The 27,753-nt window shown below is 42.5% G+C and overlaps 1 protein-coding gene across 1 annotated transcript in view; it reads right to left on the reverse strand.

Annotated features, from left to right (window-relative positions):
• The window catches only part of LOC127201971 (phospholipid-transporting ATPase IB), a 199,621-nt gene that overhangs the window by 146,120 nt on the left and 25,748 nt on the right, over positions 1–27,753 (reverse strand). Inside the window, exon 4 of the mRNA XM_051160575.1 lies at positions 1,627–1,701. Coding sequence (XP_051016532.1) covers positions 1,627–1,701 — 75 coding nt within the window. The remainder of the gene's footprint in view (positions 1–1,626; positions 1,702–27,753) is intronic.

Genomic DNA, 27,753 nt, shown 5'->3' on the forward strand with positions numbered 1-27,753 from the left:
AGCTGGCTGGGGGAAATCAACCATTAAGGAATAATGGCCCAAGAAGAGAGAAAAGAAGGGAAGAAATACTGCAAAAGCTTCACCTCTCACAGACGGCCCCTTGCAGAAGGTCTCTGGCTGTGGACTAGAAGCAAGTTGCATAATAATGACATTCCCGGGACAATCACTGCAAGGTTAATTATGGGTTTAAGGACAGCGCTGTGCTCAGGGTCTTCGGATTTGCTCGTTATGCTTCTTGATAACGCTACACTAAAGTGTGATGTTCAGAATAGGTGTATATGTGTGTGTGTGTGTGTGTGTGTGTGTGTGTGCATGTATGCATGTGCATGTGTGTGTATTAGCATGTGCACAGACATGTGTAGATGCATCGAGAGACATGCATAGACATGTGTAGGTGCATGCAAATGGGGGATTATATGTGGCTTCCAGTCCTATCTAGCTGTCCTTAGCCCCTCCTCAGTATACCTAAGCCCTGGAGCCATACTTTGGGGGAAGGTGGTTAGAGGAGATTTTTAGCACATTGATTCAGCTCTTCTCTCTCCACTGATCACCTTTTAGTGGATCTGCACAAGCACGCAGTACACTTTGCAGTGGGAAATACAGTCAACTAATTGACCATCATGGCTCAAATCAGAACCAGAACCTATCCTTGCCAGTGTCTGAGCCCACACATCTGATCCTCTTCACCTAACAGTCACACAGGCCCAGGTCACACTGTGTGTTCAGCATTTAGTAGCCAACAGGGCAGCAACCCAGGAAAGTACTTGGGAGGATGTGACTGCACAGCCAGAAGTGCACACAGCATCATGAGCTGTCTTAGCCACATTCCCTCTATTCTGTATACACCTCTCTGGGGCAGCTACTTCAGAGGTTAAAGTCCATGAAGTGCAAGAAGCTAGGATCAGTGCTCAAAGTTGTAGGAGAGAGCAACTCAAGAAATGAGCCATAGACAGAGAGCTATGGCCACCCCTGAGTATTTTGTACCACAAAAACAAACAAACAAACAAACAAATTGGGCATTTTAGCGTACAGTTTATATTTGTCTTTGGCTTTTGGATTTATCCGTCAAGTAATTACAAACAAAACAAAAACAAAAATAAAAACAAAAAAACAAAACAAAACAAAACAAAAAACCCAAACCAGAAATACCAAAGACACTGATACCTGTTCTCAGAGGCGCTGAAAGTCAGAATTCATGGACATTCTCCCAAGAAGAGCAAAGAGCTCCCTGGGTCACATACGCTTAGTTCACATCAATGTTTAAAAATTCAGAAGTAAAGTTACAAAACAGAGTGAGTTTAGATGCAGGACAGAAATTAATGACTTGAAAATGTTGCAGAGGCATTTAGCAAGAGGGTAGCCAGGGGTCTATTACCAAGATATATGGGTTAATAATTTCATGGGGCTAACTCAAGAATGATCTGCTATGATTGAAACCATGTGTGGTGAATTTGGGCTTCTGCAGGATGCGTGGCAGCAACAAAGGCCCGAAAGATATATTTGTACTGCCTGCTAAGTGCACAGATGATTGGCTTAGATACACTTCCCAGACATAAACAGTGAAGGAATGCCCCTGAAGTTCTCCATGCTATCAGATAGATGGGGCGGGGGGAAGGGGGTGCTTACCACGTTGTACAGGCCGATGCACCAGCGCTCAAATAGAATCTGCCCAGAAAATCCATTAACAAAGGCGAACCAAAGCTGCAAGAGAACAAAGTTCGTCAAGTTTTATATCAATATTGACCTAAATGTTTCCACTTACTGGAGAAGTAGCCGGGAATGTGGCCACCAGCTGGACACAGCTGCAAGGGAGACTGTGTGCCAGGACTGTGGCAGTTGTCCTTTCAAGGAATATAAATTTCCAATGTCATAAATAACAGTATCTTAAAGGAAATTTATATTAAGGCAGCATCAACTCTGAGAGGTTATATATGCCATGTTTACAGGGAAATAAACTTATACCAAATATGTTTTTTTAACTTGGCAATGGCAATAATACTTTTATTATAAAGTGACCAAATATGTTTTGTGTCAACACTTTCTGATTGACTGAAAGAGTCTGAACTTCATGCCTTTTCGCTTATAAAGTTGGTGTGATAGCCATGATTTCTCTTTGTGGGACTCTCAAATAGATAAAGATCATAACTAATAAAAAAAAAAGATAAAACTATTCTGTTGGTCAAGTGTGTGCTTTTAGTTGACAAAATATTAACGCCCTTAATTGGCTGTCCTCCACCTCAAACAAAGGTCAACCCATAAGGATAAGAAACAAGAATGCTAAATCATCCTTTACGATAGCATGGGAAAATGAATTAACTGGACAGATCTGGTCAGTAAACACATGAGAAAAACAGTCAGCAACTTCAGCCGTCAAATTAAACTTCAAGTCCATCTCAATCAGAATGTCATCATCACGAAAACAAATGGCAGCTGTGGTGGTTTGAATAAAGGCGGCCCCCACAGACTTGTATATTTGAATACTTAGTCATCAGGGAGTGGCCCTACTTGAGAAGGATTAGTGGGTGTGGCTTTGTTGGAGGAAGTGTGTCAGTGGGAGTGGTGTTTGAGTGTGTCAGTGGGGGTGGTCTTTGAGTGTTCAAAAGCCCGAGCCAGTCTTTCACACTCTGCTGCCTATGGATCTAGATGTAGACCTCTCAGCTACCACAGCAGCCCAAACGCCGGCCTGTATGCCACCAGGCCCATAACGAACTAAGCCTCTGAAACCATAAGCAAGCCCTAATGAAATGTTTTCCTTTCTAAGAACAGCTACGGGCATGGTGTCTCTTCTCAGCAACAGAACACAAAGACAGGAAACAATTGGCGCTGGGAGGATTCGTCATCCAGCACAAAAGTCATACACACGGAGACTCACTGTGCTGTCACAGGAGTCCTCTCCCAAGAGGGAGCCAAGACCACAAGATCTGTAACAGGTGAGCACTGGAGAAGAAAGAAAACTCCATGAGAAAGCTTCCTGCGGCAACTGTGATGCGTCTTCCTCAAAGGTCTCAAAAAGTAAACAGAGCAGGGACAAGGGCAGCAACGATAAACTCACATAGGATCGGAAGAAATGCACAGGGCACTGCTGAACGCACAGTCTCTACTGAAGAACAAGCCATAAGGCACAAGAAAACGGAAAGATTCCTGGTGAGCCTGTATGACATATATATATATTTTTAAATGTACTTTTCTTTGAGGCGGGAGATAAAATTAAACATGTAAGGCAGCAAAGAAGGTAGCAAATAGGAAAAGGTTGATGTTGGAGACTAAAGCCACAGAAATGGCAACAAGAGACAGAACTGACGCTGATAAAAACCAGTTAGGGACCAATGGGGTAGGCTTTAAAAACAAAACAAAACAAAAACGTGTGATTGGGGCTGGAGGTAGGACAGTGACTAAAAGGACTTGCTGCTCTTGCAAAGGACCCAAGTTTGCTTCCCAGCATCTACCTCAGGCAGGGCACAACCACCTGTCCCATTAGATCCAGGGGATTTAATGCCCTTTTTCAGGCCTCTGTAGTCACCTGTATACACAGAGACACAGAGACACAGACACACATGTGGACACACATGCACATACCAACCCACCTATATAGAAATGATAAAAATAAAAATTTAAAAACAACAATGTGGTGCAAAGGACAAAGCCCTACATTGATCTTAAGAGAAAGATGAAGCTTTCAAAGATGACAAAAATGATGAATAAAACCATATTTATTATATCTTGTTTAATTTTCAGGTGTGTTTTGGGGGCAGGATGCATATGTGGTGGTCAGAGGCCAGTTTGACAGAGATCTTTCTCTCCTTCCATCATGCTGGTCCCCAGGATAGGTGGGTTAGCCTTAGCAGCAAGTGCCTTTACTGCCTGAACTATCTTTCTGACCCAAAGAATTTTTAAGGTATATTAAAATAACAACAACAACAACAACAAGGGAAAAAAACTAATAGGAAAGTATTGAAAGACATAATAGAAGAAAAATTTCTAAAACCTCATTGTGCAAATTAAGGATGGATCTTTGACTGAGAAAAGAAAACAACAAAGATAGAAATGGGCCAGTCACCGTTCATAATAGGCTGAACTTCAACAAGCCACCCAAACCCTGACAGCATAAAGGGATGAAGAAAGCAGTGCTGTATGTCTGTTGTACTGGTTAAAATTCAGACTGTCTGGCCCAGGCATGGTGGCGCACACCTTTAATCCCAGCACTCGGGAGGCAGAGGCAAATAGATCACCATGAGTTCAAGGCCAGCCTGGTCTACAAAGTGAGTCTAGGACAGCCAAGGCTACATAGAGAAACCCTGTCTCGAAAGACAAAAACAAACACACACACACAAAAAAATCAGACTGCCCAACAGATTAAAGAAAAAAATCTAAAACATGTTTTATATGCAAGAGAAACGGCTTTAAAGGCACAGGAGAAAACACGTAATTAGAATAAAGTCAAATTACTAACTGTCTTACAAGCCAGCAGGGTCAGGCCCTACCCTCATCCTGCTTCCTCCGTTTTCTTTCCCTTTCCTCTTTCCTGCATTCCCTTTCTCTTTCTCCCTTTCTATTTTCCTCCTCTCCTCCTCCCTCCCTCTTTCCTCCATCTCTCTTCCCCTCTCTCCCTTTCATTCTTCCTTTCTTTTTCTAGAAAAAGACAAATGAACTGGGTTTGAGTAACCACAGCAAGGGGCAGGCAGAGCAGTGGTGACTGGCTGGATGGTCTGCCCCTTTGCTCTGTAATTGTGGTGCTAGGGATAAACCCAGAGACCAGGTTGTGCTAGGCCAAGCACTCCACCACCCACCTATATTTGAGGTCCTCAGAAATTTCTTTCTTTCTTTCCTTCTTTCTTTTTTTTTTTGAGACAGGGTTTCTTTATATAGCCTTGGCTGTCCTGGAACTCACTCTGTAAACCAGACTGGCCTTGAACTCACAGAGATCTGCCTGTCTCTGCCTCCCAAATGCTGGGATTAAAAGTGTGTGCCCCTACCACCCAGCTAGAAATTTCATTTTTAATTAAACACTACCTAATGCAGAATTATAAGTTTTCTTTTACCTATCCAGTGGACAATGACACAAGTTTGACATGTTGAGGAACCAGCCACTCTGATCCTTAAGTGGAAATGTAGTATTGTTGACAAGTGTTCAAGGTACTTCCCTTTGACTTGAGGATTTCACTTCCAGGAAGATACTCTTAATTATTTAAATTTTACAGCTTTAGTCATGTGGTGCTCAACACAAAAATATAAAAGTGTTTGTTTTGACATTATATAAAAAATAGACCCTGCATACACTGTATGATAATAGCTGCAGGTGACTCATTTGTTTAATTAAGCACAAGAATCCATCTAGAAGAGCAATAGACAAATCCATATGGATCCGTTGTCACAGAAAATCTCCCAAACACATCACTGATAAGAAAACCAAGTTGCAGAACAAGGAAGTTCTGAAAGTCCCACACTTCAGAGTTTGGAGGTCAGCCTGGACTACATACATAGCAAGACTGTCTCAACAACAACAACAGCAACAACAACAACAACAACAACAGCAACAACTACAACAACAACAACAACACAAAACAAACTAAAAAGCCCCAACTGACAAAAACAAAACAAGTCTTCAAAAACAATAACAAAACCCAAATCTAAACCCAAGACCCCCAAATCCAGCACAGCCTACAGTGAAAGGTCGTGACTACAAGACAGAAGTGTGAACTCACACACACATGATGTCTTTCTGGGACACATGATAGACCCCGAATAGTTATCATCTCTTGATTATTCTTTCTGAGAAGCGAAGGGAAGCCCCACACATGCCTAACCCACTGCTTTGAGCTTTCAAAACAGTGGTGCTTTGTTTATATAACCGCGGTAGTTTCCAACTACGGACAACAAACCAAGGAGGAGACCTTTCACGGTGTGTGGAGGTCTCCTCCGAGGTCAACACCTGAAGGAGGGATGCTAATTGTCACAGAATGGCTGGAGGCCCAGTTGTCTGCTGAAGCCCCTTGCACCACCAAGGAGGGCCCCTGATAATGACCTCCCTTGACCCCCAAGTGTCAGTAACACACTGTGGAAAAACCCTGGGTGTATTAGGCTAGCCTGGTGCTTAAAGCTGTCACTATGTGGTCACTGTCTGAGGAGGACGGAGCTCAGAAAACTTTGCCCCTTAAAATAATAACAATTTCCCTGCAGCCTTAGAGCTGTGGTCATGGCTGGTTTGTAAGTGTAGCGCTGGAAGTGAATTCAATAATTTCTCATATTTAAGCTTACAAGAGCAGCTATGCATTATAAAGATCAACTACTGAAGAGTTACTTTAAGGAGCTCGGAAGAACGTTCTATGACCAAGACACTCACATCGGTGAAAATTCCTAATAAGAAGGAAAAAAATCTTTTAAAAATATTTATTTATTTGTTTATTTATATGAGTGTTCTATTTGCATGTATGACAGAAGAGGGCATCAAATCCTATTATAGATGGTTGTGAGCCATCATGTAGTTGCTGGGAATTGAACTCAGGACCTCTGGAAGAGTAGACAGTGCTTTTAACAGCTGAGTTATCTCTCGTCTCCACTCCCACCCCACAAAAAAAAAAAAAAAAAAAAAAAAAAAAAAAAAAAATTTAAGAGAGTTCTTGACTTTTTTTGAATTGACTCTGGGTCAGTAATGTGCTCAACAGCAGGTACAAACAATGGTAGGCACAAGGGCCTCTTGGTCAGTTCAGAGCAGGACTTTGATCCACGCCCTGGGCTGCTCCTTCCAAGCAGCTGCTGTTCCAACAGCTCAGCTGGCACAGGCCTGTCTGCTCACAGTCTGGAGCGTTTGCACTCATTTTTATCACTTGCAGGTGTTGCTGGGCTTTCAGATGTGTAAACAAAGTCATTCCTAACATTTCCATCTGCATTCCAATCACCGGTCAGTCCCTGGGTGACTAGACCTACTGACTTGATTGGAACATTTTTTTTTTTTTTTGGTAGAGGAAAATGAAACTGAAAACACACAAAACAAGCTGCCCATCCCCCCCCCCCCAAATCCACCTTATAATTTCAATACCCATGAGCCATTTGTTTCTTCCTCTGTAAAAACTCAAACTTGATTTCATCTTGGCCAGATTTCCACAGGTAAAGGGAAAACTATGCAAATAAGCTGTATTTTCAAACATTTATCCCAACGGACTTAGTTTTTATTTTATTTACTCGGGAGGCAGGTACACGATGCCTCTCTGACACACTATAAAGTCAGGCTTTCACACTGCTTAGTCATATACAGATGTTAATTCATATACAGAAGACAGCACCACCCAATTCCTGAACACCAAGGTCATTTTTGGTGGGCCACTGGCTCTCAGGCTTGCAGACCCAACACCGCCCTCAACGCAAACAGGCGACCTGTCCCCTTAACTTGAGGCTCTCGGAGGGCAATGCATTTATGGCCACTGTGCTTCATGCTTTCGGGTTAACGGGAGAAAAGATTCCTCTGCCTTAACTTCCTTGTTAAGCAGGAATGCTCTTAAATGAAGCAAGCCAAAATGCAGAGCTGAGCAGCCTCAGACTTGGTGGGTTGGTGGGAGGCCTGCCAAGCACCGCGGCTTGCCAAGCTCCTGGGGTTTGGGTCCTCAAACATAGGGCTGCTATGAGCAAACTGACCCAAATCTTATAAAATAGCTTTTCCTTCTTGGAGAAAGCTCCTTCTTTGCTTTGACTCCTGCCTGACTGCCAAAAAAGCACAGTAACCGTGCTGGCTAATTACCGAGGCTCCTGTCTGAGAAGCAACGGCCATGGTTCAACCTCTGTGGGTCACACCTGTCACTGCTCACAGTCCTAACTAACAGTCAGTGTGTTTAATAAGATGCCTGTTGGCTTGGGGGAGAGGGAAGATTGGAACTTCTAGGGGCCTGGAGGAGGAGGGGAGGGGAAGGTGTCCTACAGAGAAAGAAGGGAAAAAAATTAGCCGTCTGATTTCTTACTGAAGGGTAATTGCATCATGATATACTGGTTTGCACACGAGGGTCTAGGGCAGTGAACTGGATTAAAGACATTTGTTTCGATGACAAATTGCCCCATTCCCCTCTCCCCCTGTTTCATCTGGTCATATGAGTTAAAAAGCAAACAAAATAAAACAAGACAGAAACCAAAAAGAAACCTAAATATATCCCTTTTCAAAAATGCTGTTTCTGAAAATTAATTTCCCATCAATAAAAATCACTGGGGTATGTTCTACAGTGTTGTTGGCAATGGGTGACGAGGGCAAGAGGAAAGGGGCTGAGAGTCTTTTTAAGCAAATTATTGTTGTCATGTATGATATATGGGGGTCAGACAACAACGTGGCGTTGGCGCTCACTTCACAGCTTATGTGGGATTGCTGCAGGCCATCGGACCTGCTTGGCAAAAGCCTTACCCACTGATCCATCTCTTTGGCCCAGACACTAAAACTCTTTAGTAGAGGTCAGGGGACTGTAACAGATCTAGGAAACATTAAGCACTTAAAAACATGGCTAGGAAACCAAAGGTGCAACGCAGAGGAAGGGGCAGTGAAGTGACAGTAGGAGAGTTGGTGGACTCTAGAAACTTCTCCCTCAGATGATCTTTCATCTAATAAGTTATATGGCCGAGAAGCCAAAATAAAACAGAGCCTTAAAAAGATGGTTTGGTTGGCAACCAGCCAGGGCCACATTTTAACTCCCGGGCTCCCTCGGTCACTATTAGGCAGGTAAAACATGGGAGCAAATACTGCAAACCCATAAAACAAATAAACAATAAAAGGAGGATGGCGTACATAAGACCCAGGGCCTGTAAGAGCATATAAAGCCGTACATTCATATACATTTATTTGAGCCCAAGGGGGAGTACTAAAAGCTGGTCCCGCTGTTCCTGTTGCTCACCGCTGAGCAGAAGCAGAGGCAGATGGGAGGAATACTGTTAGCATATACACCACCGTTTTCATCAAGCACACAAGTGTGACGTCAACTTTTGAAAATTACATAGAAGAAAGCTTGGTCTTCGTGTACCCTCCTACACTTATTTTTCTCTTAGCCTGTCATACTCTTTAATCTTTTTTCTTTTCTTTTCTTTCTTTCCTTCTTTCTTATCCTCCTCCCTTTCCTCCTCCTCCCCCTCCTCCTCCTTCTCCGTCTCCATTTTCTGCCTACCCCAATATGACCAAAGTGACAAATGCTCACAAGAGGAAGCTAAGCCAGCACATGGTAGGTTCATCTTGTAACTGCTTTCTGGAAATGGATCCTTACTTTCTGAAAGGATCTCTATCTTCATTTCGCAGAGAAGAGAAGGGCCGTGAGGATGCTAGCAAGTCCCCGGCCTTGGAACACCCCCGATGGGTTAGCTCACTCGACACTCATTGCCACCTCATTGCGAGAAAGTCTGAGTCAGGGAAGAGGATGGCAACAGGTCCGCCCTGAGACTATGCTTCAAGACCACAGCAGCCAATGGTAAACTCGGCATGTTGAGTAGGTGATTTTCCAAACATTTAAGTCAAGGCAGTTCAATATCACACCAGTATCTACAGCTAGTTTGCTGTTGATTTTTAAGATTGTATATCAACATGACACTTCCCAAATGGAAAATTTATTTAGAAACCAAGCCAGATTTCCCTCAAATGTCGAGTTAAAGAAGCAGGGGTTCCTTAGGATGTGAGGAGCAGGCTATGAAAGCCTCCCCTTACCACTCTCGTTTGAAATATTTCCCAGTAATGTTCTGAGCTAACATACTGTAATCTTTTGCTAGCACGGTTGAGACTGGCCCAGCAGACAATCAAAAGTAAACTTCAAAAGTAAAATTTATTATCCGAAGCCCTCAAATAAAAACATGCAAATGAATGCTCTTGGAACAATCTCTGTTGTTTAAGAGGATTAAAATATAAAGCTGAAAAAGCATAAAATAAAATAGAAATGATCACATCAAATGCATATAGCATAAGCTGTGTGATGATATTTTTTATTGCTTTTGTTCTCTTTCATTCAAATATGAGATGACCCAACAGGTTGAATGTTGTGGCCCAACGCCACAAAGCTAGTAAAGGGAAGTCTGGTAAACATTTTAAAAAGTGTCTTTAATTACTATTTTCTCAATTCTATGAAATACCTCTGTTTCTACATAATTACATGGTTATACTGTTAAACTAGAGAATATTGGGTAAATATGAAGTCGTGTTTTCTCCCCCATAAAACACTATAATTCTGACCAGATGGGGTATGCACAATTAAATTGATTTTTAATAAGGAATTCTTGGCACAATAGAATGTAATCGCTCTAAATTGTATCAAGGACTATGTAAAAAAAATTTTTTTTTAATAGTTCAAGGCTTTAACTCCTCAGTCCAAATCCCATGCTGGCATGCTAGGGGACCGTATGGCTCTGGAGACCCATAAGGGGCAAAAATGAGCCTTTCATCTGGAGGTCACTGGCTAGGATCTGCTATCGTTCATTATTGGCGCAGCTGTGTTCCACCTCCCATTGCTGGAACAGTGGCAGGGGCTTGTTATGCAAGGGGTAGCAGAAATATGTGTAAGATCATTTCATTTATGGGCAGGACCTATGGCAAGCATTTGAGAACATGAGTTTTATAGCCAATAAAACAATGCTTCTAACGTATTGACAGTAAGATTTAGTGCTTGGCTCTGCAGAGCGGGATGGTTACAGGAGAGCGGAACTCAGGTGCACCACCGCATCTCCATAAGCCCCCTTGGAGCTATGACCTGGGTGAGGGGCGGACTTGGAGTTTTGTTCTGGGAAGTGAAGGGCAAGTCCCCTGTCTACTTTCACAGAGCAGTACCATAAGAGAATTCTCGTTTTACTTATGTAGGTGTTTTGCGTGAATGGCTGCAAGTATGCATGGATGGATGTGCTTGCATTCAGAGCTCAGTAACCCTGTCCACTGCCTTTGAGACAGGGTCCCATCAACTCTGCTTGACTTGCCGGCCAATGAAACCCAGGCATCCTCCTGTTTGCGCCCCCTAGCGCTGTGACTACAAGCTCAGGTCGTCACGGCTGGCTTTTAGATGTGGGTTCCGGGAATTGAACTCAAGTCCTTGTGCTTAGAGGGCAAATGATTCATGGACTGATCCATCTCCTGTCCATTTTCAAAAGCATCCCACAGTCAAGATAGCAGCTTATATTTATGCTCTGCGCTGTCAGCAACAGCTACCTTTGCGCTGAAATAATTCAGTCCGGTTGTCGGGTGGGGGTGGGGTGGGGTGAGTGGGGACAACATAGGGTGAGCATGTGGTTCTCCCTGAATGACTCAGTACAGCATGTCCAAAGGAGGTGAGCCCCTGGGAGACAAGAGGGCCCCTGAAAGTAGAGGCCTCTGCCTGTAGAATGTACAGGGTGTATATTTCAGGGTTAATAGAAGGAAAGTAAAGGGGGAGACTCTTCAACTAGGAGGTGATTCGAAACGGGCCAACAGCTGTACATAGGTCCCCTCACAGAAAATTGAAGATGCATATATCTGGACATCTGAAAAACCACCTCAGTATGTTTATGCTTTACTGTGGAAAAATATGCGTAACAAATTTACCATTCTAAGCTACTTTTAAGCTTTCAGTCCAGTAGCATTAAGTACGCTGGCAGGGTGTTCGACCATCTCCAGGGTCCACCTCCCAAGTCTTGATATTCCCGACATCACAACCGTCCCCAGTGAGTCACTCTCCCATGACATCCCTTCCTGTCTCTGGGACCATTTCATGTTCTGTCTCTAGGAATCTGGCTGCTCTGGTTATCTCAGCAATAAGGCATCTGTCTTCTTCAGTTAGCGTACAAGACTTACTTCTTTCATTCATTTTTAAAGTGAAGATGCCAAGGTAGGATCATCCACATATGGATATTTGGGTTGTTTTCTTACCTGGGGCCCTGGATACCACTGTAAAGCATCTGTTTGGGTCCTTGACGTTGGGGTAGATGGGACCTACTGGAGCCATGGAAACCTGCGGCTATCACAATGCACCCACTAACCTATCCTCCGCAGTAGCTCTTCCTTCCCAGCAGCAGATGCATTCTCTTCATCCTCAGCAACACTCAGTATTTCCTGACCTTTCATTTCCTGCTGTTTTCTCCCCCACAGTATCCACTGTAACACGTACCCAGTGATGTCATTATGAAACTGATGATGAGTGATGTTAAGAATACTTTTGTAATTTTATATGAGAATTGGCCACTTGCATGTCTTTGTCTATTCAAGTATTTTTTAATCTGTTTTTTTTTTTTTTGTTAATGAGTCGCAGTTCTTTCTAAGAATACTAATTCCTTACCCTGCTTAGCAGATATTTTTCTATTTCATCTCTTACTTTTTACTGTTGATAATATCCTTTACACAAAACACATGCAATTCTCTTAGATTCCTGCTCACCCTTTTCTTTTGTTGCATGTACTTTTTGATGTCTTATCTAGGAAATCACTGGAAAATCAAACAGAATGAGACCACCCTCTATTGGCCTGTACAGAGTCAGTTCCTGGCAGCACACTGTCCCTGTTGAGTGGTCTTGGTACCTTTGTTGGCAATCATTTCAGCACATGTTCATGGGTTTGTGTCTAGCCTCCCACTCCCGCCTCCTCCCATAGCTCACGGTTTCATCTGTTCACAGCGCCACACTGTTGTGAATACTGCAGCTTTGCTTTGCAAGCCCCTCAGCTTTGTTCTCCCCTTTCAAGGTTGTCCTCGAGGCCTGGGAGGACAACCGTTCTCCCAATTCTTCATGTCGTAAGAATTTAAGACACCCTTCCATTCCTCATGTATTTTTCTTTTCTGTTTTGTTTCACTTTGAGCCAGTCTCACTAAGTAGCTCAGGCTGGCCTTGAACTTGAAATGATTCTCTTGCCTCAGCCCCCACCCCCACCCCCGCCCCCAGTACTGGAATTACAGGTATGTGTTACCAAGCCCAGCTTAACTTTTTTCTTTTTAAATTTCTATAAAAACAGGCCATTAGGATGATAGAGATTGCATTGAATCTATAGGTAGTTTTCTTCTTAGCAGACATTTAAGGCAACATTAAGAACCTTTAGTGAGATAGTTGAATAGCTGTGCAAGTTACAATTTCCAGATTTCCAGGATTGACTATTCTAGATACAGAAATGATAAAATAAACGCACACCTCTTTTTAATGTCATAAATGAACTTTACTTATCACTGATGCTTACCACAATTAAGAAAGGCATGAAGAAGTTTTTATTACTTTCACCCTGAGGTAACATCTCAGTTGACTCAGTTTTATCTCAATGTACTTTTGTTTGAATGCCTTTGACACAAAAATCATGAATGAAAATCAGTTTTTACTTTTTGTTTTGGTTTAGTTTTTGATACAGGGTTTCTCTGTGTAGCCTTTTCTGGACTCACTTTGTAGACCAGGCTGGCCTCGAACTCACAGCAATCTCCCTGCTTCTGCCTCCCGAGTGCTGGGATTACAGGCATGCATCACCACACCTGGCTATGAGTTTTCTCTTAATGTACTGTGGCTACACACAAGAAAAATACTGGAATGCTCTTCTGGATTGAGCTTTTGGTGCAATTCTTAGTGGTATAAACTGATAAAAACAACAAATTTGATATTTATTAAATAAGTAAAGTTTTGTAGAAAATATAGCTCTTTTTTTTATTATTTGTGAATAGTACTGTTTTATTTGTTAAAAGAAAAGAAGTATAAATTGTAATGAATGTAATGTGACTGCATCCTCCCTGGCTCATTAGTTCACACAAGCAGGAAAAAGTACAACCAATTGTTAGATTAAGGCAGGATTTGTATCACTTGCAACCTTACTGCTTCTGCTAGACCTAATCTGGGAAAGCTAGTTCACGGAGCGATTGATAATGTATAACTTTATTACAGAGAATTGATCAATACTGCAGCCTTGTGACCTACAAGCCAGTATCTACAGACAGAAGCTCAGAAACAATGTGGTTCCCATAGAGATATGAAATTGGATTTTTTGTTTTTAAATTTTAAGAAGTGAAGGCAAGTGTTGCCAGTCAGTTTGGCAGACATTTGACAAATCTTGAATTTGCTAAATCTGCCACTTTTATGTTTGGAAGGATGATCACAAAATGTGATATGCTCTACAGAGAATTTTACTCACCCTGAATGCAATGCCAACAAGGCATAGGAGTGTAGTTGATGTTGATGATGTTGGTTTTGGTGGTGGTGATTATTATGATGTTGTTGTTGATAGTGATGATGATGATGGTGGTGATGGTGATGATAATGCTGTTGGTATGATGATGATGATGATAGCAATTGTGGTGATGGTGGTGGTGGTGATGATGATGGTAATAATGGTTGTGGTGATGGTGATGATTATATGATGGTGATGATGATGGTGGTGGTGGTGGTAATAGTGATGATAAGGGCGTTGTTGATGATGACGATGGTGTTGATAATGACGGTGGTGGTGATGATGATAATGATGATGGTGTAAATGATGGTGGTGGTGGTGGTGATGATGATGAAGTGATAATGGTGGTGGTGATTATAATGATGGTGGCAGTGATGATGATGATGGCAGCAGAGTAAAAAACAAGTTTCAAGTGAAGTATTTCTATTTTACTATAGTACTTTTTGCGTGTGCTGATGGAAAAGGTACAGTAAATGAGAGCGTAGCCACGTCATTCAAAGTCTTGAGGACACCTTGGTGTATACAACCTTTAGGGACACTTCCTAGAAGTTAAGAACCTTGTCATGTACTTAATGCCTCCCATACTTCTTACCAAAGCTTTCTCTGGACGCTTCCTCAGTAGGAAAGTGTCTTTGACCATCAAGAGAGACGAGTTGCTATTTTTCATTAAAACTAAATGTTGTCTCTTGAGTGCACATCCTCCTGATTATTTTGTATCACAGTAAGAGTCTAAGGGACAAGATGTCTTTCTTCCTTTTGTGTACTGGAAACAAGACCGTGAAGAGGGATGTGAGGAAGGAGAGCTGAGACTACATGAGGAAGAAACCTATGAGGGGCCTCCCTCTTCTAGAAGGTTTATCTGCCCCATGGCTGCTTTTTGCTCTATAATTGACCCTTTCAAGCCAAGTAGGAGCCCAGGCCACCGTATTTAGGGCATGGGAATCATACAACTGCTCTAGAGGTTTTGGAAGTTTATTTAACAGAACCATATAGGAGGCAGACTCAAGGGCTCAGAGAGTGAGAAAAGCCAGTGAGATGAGCATTGTATAGAGATCCTAAGAAAGTTTGATTGATGGGTGGTGCTGGTGGCAGGTGAGGATGACACTGGAAGGTATTTGAAGAGGTTAAAGAAGCCATAATGACAACAACCAGAGGTTACAAAGCCAGCAGAAGGTTAATGTATCCTATGAGCATAGCAAGTGGGCAACACCTGTAAGCTAGAGGCAGAAACTAAAAGTGCAAACTTGATGTTCAGGGGACTGTCTTAGTTAAGAAAAATGTCTGTAAGATAAACAGCAGGCAGGAATCCCACCACAGGAAATAACAGCCACTCATTGGATACTATGCATAGGTTGAAAGAACGCCATGGGTGCTTCTGGGTGACATTGACACGTACAGGTCAAGGGTCAGAGGCAGAAGCAAAAACTTAGTAGCTTTTATAAAAGGAACTTGAAATACGTAGGTCAATTATCTTAACACTAAGTAAATCCTTGCCCCTGGCCAGGGACTTCCATATCTGCTATTGGCCAGGAGAAGGACCTGGAGAGTTGATGCAGAGGCTGTGGAGGAGTGCTGCTTAGCTACTTACTGGCTTGTTTTTCACGGCTTGCTCATCCCGATTTCTCATAAAACCCAGACTACCAGCCCAGGGATGGCCCCACCCACGATGGGCTGGGCCCTCCTCCATCAATCACTACGTAAGAAAATGTCCTACAGGCTTGCCTACAGCCCAGTCTTCTAGAGTTATTTTCTCAAATGAGGCTCCCTCATCTCTCATGATTTTAGCCTGTGTCAAGTTGACATGAAACTAGCCAATACTTAACTTCTATCACCTGTGTGTCCTACGACCATATCCTGAAGGTGACTTTACATAGCACCCATATTTCAACTGGCCTGTCACATGATGTTCAGAGTGAAAGTTTCTACTTGTGGTATCATGGAAGTGATAAAAAAAAAAATGGTCTGGATTTGGGAGCATTTAAGCTTAGGGACAAGGAGCCTATGTGTGTTCTGGCACTGAACCGTGGCAGCTTCTGCAAAGGTTCCAGACTGGAAGCTGCTTCAGTGGGCTGAGCTCTGTGATCTTAGAAAGTAGAAGATGCCACTCCTCTCAGGCAACACTTCCCAGGCTTAGAAAGTGGATGCACATCAACACTGCTGAATCAACTTGATGTCGTATGAAAGCCAGTCTGAGAGATTTATCTTTCCTCTACGCTCTCAGTGTCTCAGAAGCACTGTAGGGAGGCCCTTGCAGCCTGTCTACTGTCATGGCTGCTATATTGCCTTATGCTTAGTGATGGTTTTACTAATATTCAGAGAACGTGATTTATTGAATAACATTTATTGAAAATAAGGCATTGATACACCATATGTACACACACATGTATGTATGGTATATAATAGTAGCTCACAATCAGATGAAATATGCTTTGAAACCCAGAAAAGATGTGGGCCGTCACTGTAAGTGAGGCATCAAAAATCTGTACAGTCAGGACATGTGGCAGAGGATGTGTTTTGTAGGGAACTAAAATTATCAAACTGCCTCCTCTTGCTCTACTTATGCCTTAGGTCTCTCACCTTAATTTGAATAAACGGTACATTACACAGCCACAAATACCTGGAGGAAAAGCCCAGACCTCATTCCACAAGAAGTCTGAGAGCACACATGCTCTCAGTTGCAGAGCCACTTTATCTGCCCTCACCTGCTATAGCATCTGTCCCAGTAGTTCTGGGGGAGTAGGCGTGCTTCTCAGTTCTAAAAAGGTTGTTTTCTTTTGTTTTCATGACTCTACCAGACATTCTTTTAGGAAAGGAGAATACATGGGACAAACCACAGAAAATGTCGCCTCTGAGCATGGGGGCCACACGGCAGCAAGCAACAAGCTGGCTAACAAGCATCTGAAATGCGAGACCTGCTCAGGAGCTCAGAGTCCGCATTACCAGGAAAGCACTAAGTGTTATAGTCAGGAAATGAAATAACTACTTAGAGAAAGGCTAAAAGCGTGCTCTGTTCTTCTAAGAAAATTTTAATAATGATGATGATGATGATGATGATGATAATGATAATAACAACAACAACACCACTAATAATAATAATAATAATAATAATAATAATAAATAATAATAATAAATAAATACCTTAAATATAAACAGAGACAGATGAGAAAACAGAGGGAAGCTTCAAATAAATTTTATTCCACACCCTCAAAGACATATGAGTTCACTAAAGATCAAATTGCTACTAAAAAAGTTTGAAGAAAATGAAGTTTTAAGACATCTTTCAAATTGAAAAGGAGAAATATTATTTTACAAAATGACAAAAAAAAATAGTGCTGTTCGATGGTAAGCAAAGGAAACACATAGGAAAGTAGAAGAGCTATGTAAGCAGATCAGATGTGATATAAACAGTGTGGGTACAAATCTAGGAAGGTTCTTAGAAAGCTGTAGGAAGACAGAAGCTGGGCCTAGTGGTGCCCACTTGCAATCCCAGCTACTTGGGCAGCTGAGGCAGGAGGATCACAGGTTCAATGCCTGCCTGAGCTACAGAGTGAATTCAAAGCCTGAGTAACCCAGTAAGAGCCGGTCTGTAAATGAAAAGTGGCCTGGGAGTGTAACTCAGCAGGAGGGTACTTGCACAGAATATGCGAGGCTCTGGGTTTGAATCACATCACTGAAAAGGGGGGAAAAAATCATAGATTAGAGAAAACAAGTGTGTAAGTTAAAAAGGTCCAGGAAGAAAAGGGAAACCATAAAGCACACAGAGCTTTGTATATTCCATAACACTAAACATAAACAGAGAATAATTTTCAGGGTATAAATAAGGGATAGAAAAATCATAATCAAAATGAATATCTCTCCAGTCACTCAAGAGGAAGCTAAAGGACACAGAGTTCTGAAAAAGAAACAAAACAAAACAAAACAAAACAAAAAACCAGTCAACCTAAAATTTTATACCCAGCTAGTTTAACAGCCAACTGTAATCAGAGAATAAAGATATATCAGAAGCATCACGTAACACTTTTTACAAACCCATTGATATATGTGCTTCATGAACACACGTGAGGGAACAGAAGAATGATAAGGAATCCAAGAGGCAGTATCCTTTTGAAAAACATCAAATCCAGCGTCCAGCAGAGGCCTACAGAGCAAGTAGTATAGAAAGGCACTGGAGGACCAGGCTGCAGAAGGCAGGGGAAGGTGGAGGTAACTGATAAAAAACACTTATGATAATGAAATAGTGGAGTATTAAATGCATATGGGATTCAGACAGGATAAGAGACAAGGGAGGGTAAACAGAGAACACAGGAGCTGGGCATTCACCTGTAACCCTAGCACTCAGGAGGCTGAGGCAGGAGGATTTTAGTTTTAGCCCCACCTGGGCTACATAGTGAACCGGTGTCTCAAAATATCAAGGGCTGGGGGCTTAGTTCAGTGGCAGAACACTTGCCAACAATAAGCAAGGCTCTGGGTACCGTTCCCAGCACCATGAAAATGAATGACGAAATGAACGGACAGATGCGCACACGAATAAGGAACCGCACACTGAGCAAGAAGAAAACCGCACGCTCTGGCACTACAGTAAGCAGTATTTGCATATCCCTACAGAAGCTAATGTGGACTCCTTGAGTGAACACAAACTCTGTTGGGACAGAGAAGACAAGAAGGGAAGGCTGCAGAGTCCACAGGAAAGCCACACCCACTGGGTCAAGAGTCACGGTGCTGTCTAGACGGGGCTCATCCGTTGCAAACACGTCATTTAGAAATGTGAAGATAACTTTGAGAGGAACAATTTGAAAGGTTTTCCTTTGCATCTGTGACTAGGAAAGAAACATCTTTTTAGTGACATGTGAATATATCCATAACACTGTCTCTGCATATAGGGATATACACATATGCACTATGCCTCAGGTGCTATGACTTTTCCCTGAAGTCTGATTTGAAAACTGTAATTGACTAGATTTTGCAAGGGCACTGAGTAAGCCCAGACCTACCAGGCACTGTTCAATTCTTCATGCTTGGCATTTCTCTGTTGCCAAAGTCATATCATCGACATTGCTGCATCTCTCACTGCCAAGTGTATTCTCCACGCTAATTATCAACTGAGGTTGTGTGACTACATCACACGCAGAGTAATTTATCTAATTAAATGGGGAAACGACTATGAAAGCAGCTGCCTGTTAATTAGGCAGGCAAGATCTTTTGATATATACACAGCCTTTTGTTTTTAAGGGAAACAAATGACAAAAATTTTGTAAAACTCTATTAGATAGCCCCTTATGATCTCTATAATGTTATGGGTAGAACTTACAGACAAACTGATAATATAATCATGAAATAAAATGTAAACATAATTTGTAATTCTTTTAATATTTACTCTTCAAGAAGCTGGCAAAGTTCAGTGATTTGACATGCCACGATCATCACGATCATCCCATCAGTTAACACACACACACACACACACACACACACACACACACACACACACACACAGTGGTCTACCTGACAAACACCTGGCTGGCTGGTAACTATAGGTTATTCTGGCCTTCCCTTCCCACGTCTTCCCCTTTCAATGTCTCATCTCTCTAATTAAGCCACTAATGCCTCTATGTTTGAACTTTTAAGACATTTATTTACTATTACAAACATGGTCCCATGTGACAGGTGCTGGAAGTGGATCTGTGAGTCAGTTATCAGCACTGGGCAGCTGTTAGAGATTAATGCAATTTCCCTTTACTTCTGTTAATGGACGGGGTATTGAGGAATGGTGAAAAGAGTTCTTTCTGCCCTCGCAGGTTTTAAGATGGGGTCAGAAGCAGCAACAGACTGTATGATTGATTTTTTTTTTATGCTAAATGTAGCAAGTCCTCCCACGAACTGGGAAGCAGTGGCCCCTGATGGAAGGATTCCCCCAAGGAGAGGCCCTTCTGGCAGAGGCAAGGAAGTGAGCTCAAGCTGCCATCTTGACCCCACTGTTCAGAGAAACAAACTTCTGAACGAATTGGGAGATGGGGTTGGAAGCATGGATAAATTCAGAAACAGGAGGAAGCTTCATTTAGAAAACTCTGTTTTTCCCACAGTACGCAGTGGTGAATGGTCACAGACACGGGGGTTTGGGAGGGTATGGGTGTGTGTGGGTGTAGGGGGTGTAGAGGTGTGTGTGGGTGTGTGGTGTATGTGGGTGTGGGGGTATGAGGGGTGTGAGGGGTGTGTGGGGGTATAGGGGTGTATGTGGGGGTGTGAGGGGTGTGGAGGTGTGGTGTATGTGGGTATGTGGGTGTGTGTGGGTATGTGGGGGTGTGGGTATGTTTAGGTAAGTGGGTGTGGGGGTATGAGGGTGTGGGTGTGTGGGAGTATGGTGGTATGGGGGTGTGTGGGGGTGTGCGTGGGTGTGTGGGTATGTGGGTGTGTGGGAGTGTGGGGGTGTGTGAGGGTGTGTGCAGCTGTGGGGGTGGAGGAAAAGCTGTTCTGGCCATTGCTCTTGTGAGATTCGAAACAAGCAAAATGAAACAAAAACAACTAAAAGAACTTTCTCTTTTTTTCAGATGCTTGAAGCTGCTAGTGGCTGTCTCCCCAGGAGCTAAACTCTTGTGACAAGACACTGGTGATGACAAAGCATATCTGTAACATTTTTGCAGGTGCCCCACGCCTGGCCTTTGGAGCACTGCTTAATAGGTTATTGAACATGGAACCAGGCTTCAAGTGCTAGAGAGATGTGGGCATAGATAACATCCTGCTTTCAAGGCCACCCAACAGCCTAACATGCTACAGAGGGGTGGCCTACTTTACTGTAACCAGAACAGAGGAGTGTCCTCTTCCTTGGATGTCACTGGCCATACTCTGTCCCCTCTGAGAGGCTGCAGTTTCTGATCACAGCTTACAGGACCCTGTTAATGCTCTTTGTAATTCTGATGGTCTGATTTCCAGTTCGTCCCATATTTTCCATGTGTTTCCTGTTCCACAGCTTTGCAGACAGGAAGCTTGAGAGGGCAAATGATACAAATTTTCAGTAACACACTTCATTTTTTAAAAAAAAGCAGTGTGGCACTGTCAGACCACATGAAGCTAACCATGTGTGTGTCAGCCAAGTCACTGTCAAAATCAGATCATTTAAAATGTAGCATGAGAATATTCATCATGCAACAAATTTTAGCAAATATAAATCACTTCCCATGGGTAGCTCTTAAATAGCACACATCCTTCTTGCTGAGGGTTTATATTTCTGTCTCCTCAAATTCTCTGGAAATAAAAATCTCTTGCCTTAGAACATATGGGCTCCTACTTTAGTTTTAAAGCAATCCATTTATATGGCCACAGAGGCTTCTAAAAATTAAGTCATGGGTATTAGAATGTAGGTATTTGAAAGATTTATAAAAAGCAACTTACATAGAAATAGTAGAAATATACTTTAAACATAGGTATTTGGTATTAAAAGGGCTTTGGGGAACAAGGCAAATGGTTTGAAACCTGCTTTTATAATGTTTGTTTGCTTCAGAATGCTCTTACTTCTTGCCCTTAAATTAAGGCAACTTGTTTTGAAAATGTCTCCAAGTGTGTGTTATGCGCAGACTAAAGCACCCAGCTGATGACGAGCCTCAGTAGGGTGCACATGAAGGTACTCAGGCCCTATGGTTGACCAAGGTTGTGGCGTTCCTTCCGTCTTCTCCAGCACACAGGGGAAATGTGTTCCGCAAAGCAGAACAGGCCAAAAACAGGTAAAAGTAATAATCATAAGAAATGAAGCGGCTTGAATGAATCAGAGGAAAGGAACCCACCTTGTAGAAATCACTGTTTTAAGAATCAGGGCTGGAGAGATCACTCCGTGGTTAAGAGCACTGACTGCTCTTCCAGAGGAGCTGAGTTCAATTCCCAGAACCCACATGGCAGTTCACATCCATCTGTAACTCCAGTTCCAGGGAATCTGACACTCTCACACAGACATACATGCAGTCAAAACACCAATGCACATCACATAAAATTGAATAAACTGTTAAATAAAGAATCAGGTCTTTCAGTCCATATTATAAGCACACTTTCTGATATTCATGTTTCTGTAAATAAGCAAAGTCACTGGAGACAGGATGATCTTACCCTTTAATTAGCAGTTATTGGACTTACCCTATTTTCCCTGATTGCCTAGAGTAAATGGACTATCAGCCTAACAGACAGACAGACTACCTACATTATAACTTAACAGACATACTGACAGTCTACCTTATGCCAACACCAAGTTCTTGATTGTTCCAAGATGCCTTAAGACAACTATGCAAAGGTCACAGTTCATTGTCCTGGGACTTGAAGACCAAAGCTCCAGTCCCAGCCAGGACTCTTAAAACAGTCTATGCTTGGCTTTTTGCAATCATGGGGTTCAACAAATGCTGGATGACTCTGTAGCCTTTTCTACCGTGGCCAGGGTAGGCTTCCCTTGGAAGCCTAGCAGGACTGCTATGACTGGTGCTAAGATACCTGGCTCAGACTGGCCCAAACAGATGGCCAAACTGGTCTATAACAAACAGCTATGATGGTCCAAAGGCCCATTCTCAGGCTATATAAACAGGCTGTCTAGGCTTGCACTGTGTGCTGGCTGGGAGGCCCTCCTGTGCTGCTCCTCGCTGGTATTGCAGCATTAGGCCCAATATAAGACATCTTTTCTCACCTACTTTAGTAGTACAGGATGAGACAGTGGCACAGAAGAAGGAGGAGGAGGAAGAGGAGAGGAAGGAGAAGAAGAGGAAGGAGAAGAAGAAAGGTAGGGACAACAGAATGGCAGACCAGGTTGGCAGTGACAGCTGGGCATCTGGCAGCCAAGCTGTGAGAGCAGCAAGGGGGCCAGCTACCTGATAGCTGGAGATTAAGGCAGCAGCTTAATGGTCCTGGAGCAGCAGCCAGGCCTGGGAGAAGAGTGGTGGAAGCTGAATGTCAGCAAGACAGGCAGGGAGCTAAGGGTGGACTGCAAGCTAGAGAAGAGAAGTTGCAGTTTCTGGGTGCTAGGAGAGTTCCAGAAGCTTTTAAGTCTCCCGTGTTCAACACTGCCTGCTGCTAAGATCCAAGGGTCCCAGAACCCGAGGCCTGCATATGGACCATGTTTTGTAGGGCCAAGGGTCCCAGTATCAGAGACTCACTCAATGATAGTTAACGCTAGGTAACACCACTTGCTGACACTCCCCCCAGCTTACTGCAGCTGTGCAGTGCTGCCAAACACTGGGAGAAAGGAAAGCTGCCAGCCGTCAGCACTGAGGAGGTCCACTGGGCCCTACTCACTCACCCCCATGACCAGCACAGCAGCAGAAGCCCAGTGAGTTGATGAGAACATGGGCCTGGCTCAGAGGAACTACAGCAAAACATTTACAGTGACAGGGTTATAGATACTTTCCCATTTTCGATTCCACTTCCTGATTGTAAGGAAGTGACTAAATTGTTTTTATTCAAATAATTTTAAGATAGGCATAGGCTAATCAAATAAAGGTGAGAACCTAGAAATAAACTCTCTCATTTACTGTCATTTGGCTTTCAATATGGATGCCAGCACAACTCAATGGGGGAAAGAAACGTCTTTATAATAAGTGGTGCTGGTACAAGTGCCTGTCCATAGACAAAACAATAAAATTGGGTACCTACCTCATAGCACATACCAAAATATCCCCAAATGGATTAGAGATCTAGATTCCTAACATGACACACAAAATGCTCAGAAGAAAACAGGACACTCTTTTGTGATCCTGAGGTCAGCTGTGGCTTCTTAGATGGTATACCAAGAACACAGGAGATAAGAGGGGAAAAGGTAGAAAAACTGTACTTTATTAAAGTGAGAATTATTCAAGCAGTACTACTCAGGACATGAAAAAAAGCTGCCCATAGAGCCCATAGAATGGGAGATTATGTATATGTATAAAAAACGCCTATAGACTGATTTAAAAAAAAAAGACCTACCTAATTTTAAGAGTGCCTCAAAGACAAGTGTCTGAGGAGATGCTCAACTCATTAGTCTTTAGAGAAACACAGCCAGCCGCAGAGCACTTCCTGTGCACTGGGGTGGCTATCATACAAAAAGAGTGACTATAGCAAGTGTTGGCGAAGATGTAGGGCACCAAGCTATATCGCTGGTAGGAATGTCAAATGGTGCAGACACTTTGGAAAACTGTTGCCGCTTTCTCAAAACAATGAAATCAGAGTCAGCATTACATGACCCAGCAATTCCAGCCCCACTTATGTATGCAAGAAAATGGAAAACATATGTCCACACAAAACATCTGTCCATGCATATTCACGACAGCCTTATCCATAGTGAACAAAGCAAGTAGTTTAAAGAATGACTTAGCATGTGGTATGCCCACTCAAAAGTTTGCTTTGCCATGAAGAGAAATGAAGTATTTAAGAACTTTGCTATACAACATGGATAAATCTTGAAAATATCACACAGACACACACACACACACACACACAGGACAAAAATCCCTACTGTATAATTCTATGCATGTAAAAATCTAGAAGGAAATACTCATCCAGACAGATGATAGATTAGCCACGGCCAGGTGCTCAGGCAGGGGAGGACGGAGAAGGACCTGCAGACTGATGTGCGGGTTCCTTCTGAAATTATATAGTCACACCAGTCTGAGAGTCTACTGAAACCACTCCGCTCTGTTCTACAACAGGGCAAATGTACTGGTACATAAGTCACACTTTTTATGAAAGAACTCTGCTTTTAGTTCACACCTCTCATGACCACACCAGCTAACTACCTACAGCTAGTCCCCAAATACCTCACGGACTCAGCTTACATTCTTGTAGGCGTGTGAAAGAAGAAACAAAATACTGCCTGAGAACATCTCTCTGTTAGTCCCTTGGTGGCCGTATGATCTTCAAGCAGCCACTAACCACAACCATTCCTTGTGATGTTCTCCTTCTTTGAAGGTGACTAGATTTTGGTAATTACTAAGGGATTCTTTGATTTAAAAAAAAAAGTCACCTTCTATGCACTATCTGTAGAATGCTTCACCTTATGGGGAATTTCAAATGAAGAGGCCTCAGAACTTCAATTCAGTCAATGTCATCAGTTCACTGCATGGATATCTATTTAATTCTAGAAACTTCCTTGGATGGAGACTACGCTGTTAGGGTCACAGAATTCATTCTTGCATATACCAAGTCAAGAAGGCAATTATCGGGGCCCCAGTCTAGCCCAGGGCAGGCAGCTCGGTAGCAAGGCCCCTTAGGTTCAGAGCCTCCCTCCCTCAGGAGCCCCGGGAAGTAAACAGAAAGTTGGCTCATGGCAAAAGGAAAACGGAGAAAGTTTATATTGAGACATTTTTAGACTTAGAATGTGTTTACAGAGAGCCCTTGACAGATTCCGTGAGCCAGTGAGAAACGGAGAAAGTCTATACACTAGCTTTCAAAAGGTAGACGATTGATTCCATTTAATTGCTCCATTGGATATATGTAAAGCTACAACTCTCATCACATGACGTTGGTGAGCAGTAAGTTGTTCTAAAATGTTTTGTTGTTTTATGTGTACAAGTGTTTTGCCCGTATGTATGCCTGCATGCTTATTGTCTGCAGAGGCCAGAAGAAGGTCCAGGTCCTGTGAAGCGGACCTGTAGATGGCACTGGGCTGACATGTGGGGCTGGGAATTGAACCTCAGTCCTCTGGAAGAATAGTTAGTGCCCCTATACACTAAGCATCTCTCTGGAACCAAGCTGGCCACTATTAAAGAATCACAACACACATCTGGGCAACATGCCAGAACTAAAATTAGGGTGGCTTCTAAATATTGTAGTAGCATATTTGTCTAACCCTCACAAGGACCTGTGTTTACTCTCCAACATTCATAAGAAAAACAATCAGTCTCTGCAAGATTCCATGTCTTTCTAGTTGGAATGACTGACTGACTATCTATCTATCTATCTATCTATCTATCTATCTATCTATCTATCTATTTTTTCTCTCTCCTTTCCCCCTCTCTATACACGTATGTATGTATGTATGTATGTATGTATGTATGTATGTATGTGTGTGTATGTATGTGTGTGTATGTATGTATGTGTGTATGTATGTATGTGTGTGTATGTATGTATGTATGTGTGTGTATGTATGTGTGTGTATGTGTGTATGTATGTATGTGTGTGTATGTATGTATGTATGTGTGTGTATGTATGTGTGTATGTATGTATGTGTGTATGTATGTATGTATGTATGTGTGTATGTATGTATGTATGTGTGTATGCGTGTGTGTATGTATGTGTGTGTGTGTGTGTATGTATGTGTGTATGTACGTACATATACATGAATGTTTGTGAGGGGCCCTCACATGGTATAGTAACTATAGATGTCAGTTGGGATGTTCCTCAAAAAACTACAATATGATCCTACCATCCCCCTTCAATACATACACAAAAGAATCCAAGTCAACACACCATGAGGATGCACAACTGAGTTCACTGTAGCAGTACCGACAAGAGCCAAGGTACAGAAGTGGCATTGGTACCTTTCAATGGGCAAATGGTTCTATACATAAAATGTGGTCCATACAGACAGGAGAGATTAATCCATCATGGCTTGATTACAGCTTTGACCACTAGCATCCCGACACAATGTCACTCATGAAAATACGGCTTAGGTCTCAGGAGAGATGAGAAGAGTCTTGTGAAGGCCTGGCTTCCAGCTACCAACATTCCTAGAGGGGAGGCTGGCTCATTGGGGCCAAAATGAAAAAGAATAGTCATATGTGCATTGCAGAGAGGTGATAGAAATAGACATCACCATGTTCAGAGAAACAAAACATGCTAACAGTCAATATTATATAGTCTCTTCATATGTAGAATACTGATTTAAATATATGCACGCATGTATAACATACAAGGAAAAAGGGGCTGTTTTAGGGGAGGAAGGCAGTTGTGGGATAATGAAGAGGGACAAGAAAGGGACATGGGTGACCATGAAGGAGAACATGGTATTCTTGTATGGAGAGGTCCTAACAGAACCCATTATGTCATATGCTAATTAACAATATTATTTGGGGGAAATGTGGTGGATGTCAACATGCTTTTGTTTTGATCCCAAGTGTGGGATGTGAAATAGACTTGTGTGAAGCTGTGTGGTGTTTTTCCGCTGAAAACAGACTTATGAAAGAACAAGTGATGTTTGTCCACTGGAAGAGGAACCATCACTTGTTGCGGGGGGGGGCTAGTCTTTGCCAACTGACAAATATCTTAGTATGAACTTTGAAATATTATATATATATATATATATATATATATATATATATATATATATGCCCAAAACAAGAGGCAATTTTATTTTTTATTTTTATTTATTTATTTTTAAAAATTTTTTTTGTCTTGGCTGTTCATCACTCCACTTCAAGATGCTCCTAGAGAGAGCTGCTCCAGTGAAGGCTTCGAAACTCAGCGCTCTGGCTGCTGCTCCAGGTTCCAGCGGCTGTGGTTACAGTCACCTTCCCTGAATTGCTGGTTTACTGTTTAACTGGTCTATTGGAATCCTGCTGACTATGCCAGTGGAATCGCTCCAAGGAACTGAGTATAAAAAAGGTCTATCTCTTCTGTTCCCATTAACCTCTTTTCTCTCCTATCTAAGGTAGGTGGGTTGGAAGGGAGGTATAAGCATTAAAGAACCCCAAATAAAGTAGGTTTGAAAATGTT

This window comes from Acomys russatus, chromosome 18 (genome assembly GCF_903995435.1).
Source record: "Acomys russatus chromosome 18, mAcoRus1.1, whole genome shotgun sequence".
In the NCBI taxonomy this organism is placed as follows: Eukaryota; Metazoa; Chordata; class Mammalia; order Rodentia; family Muridae; genus Acomys; species Acomys russatus.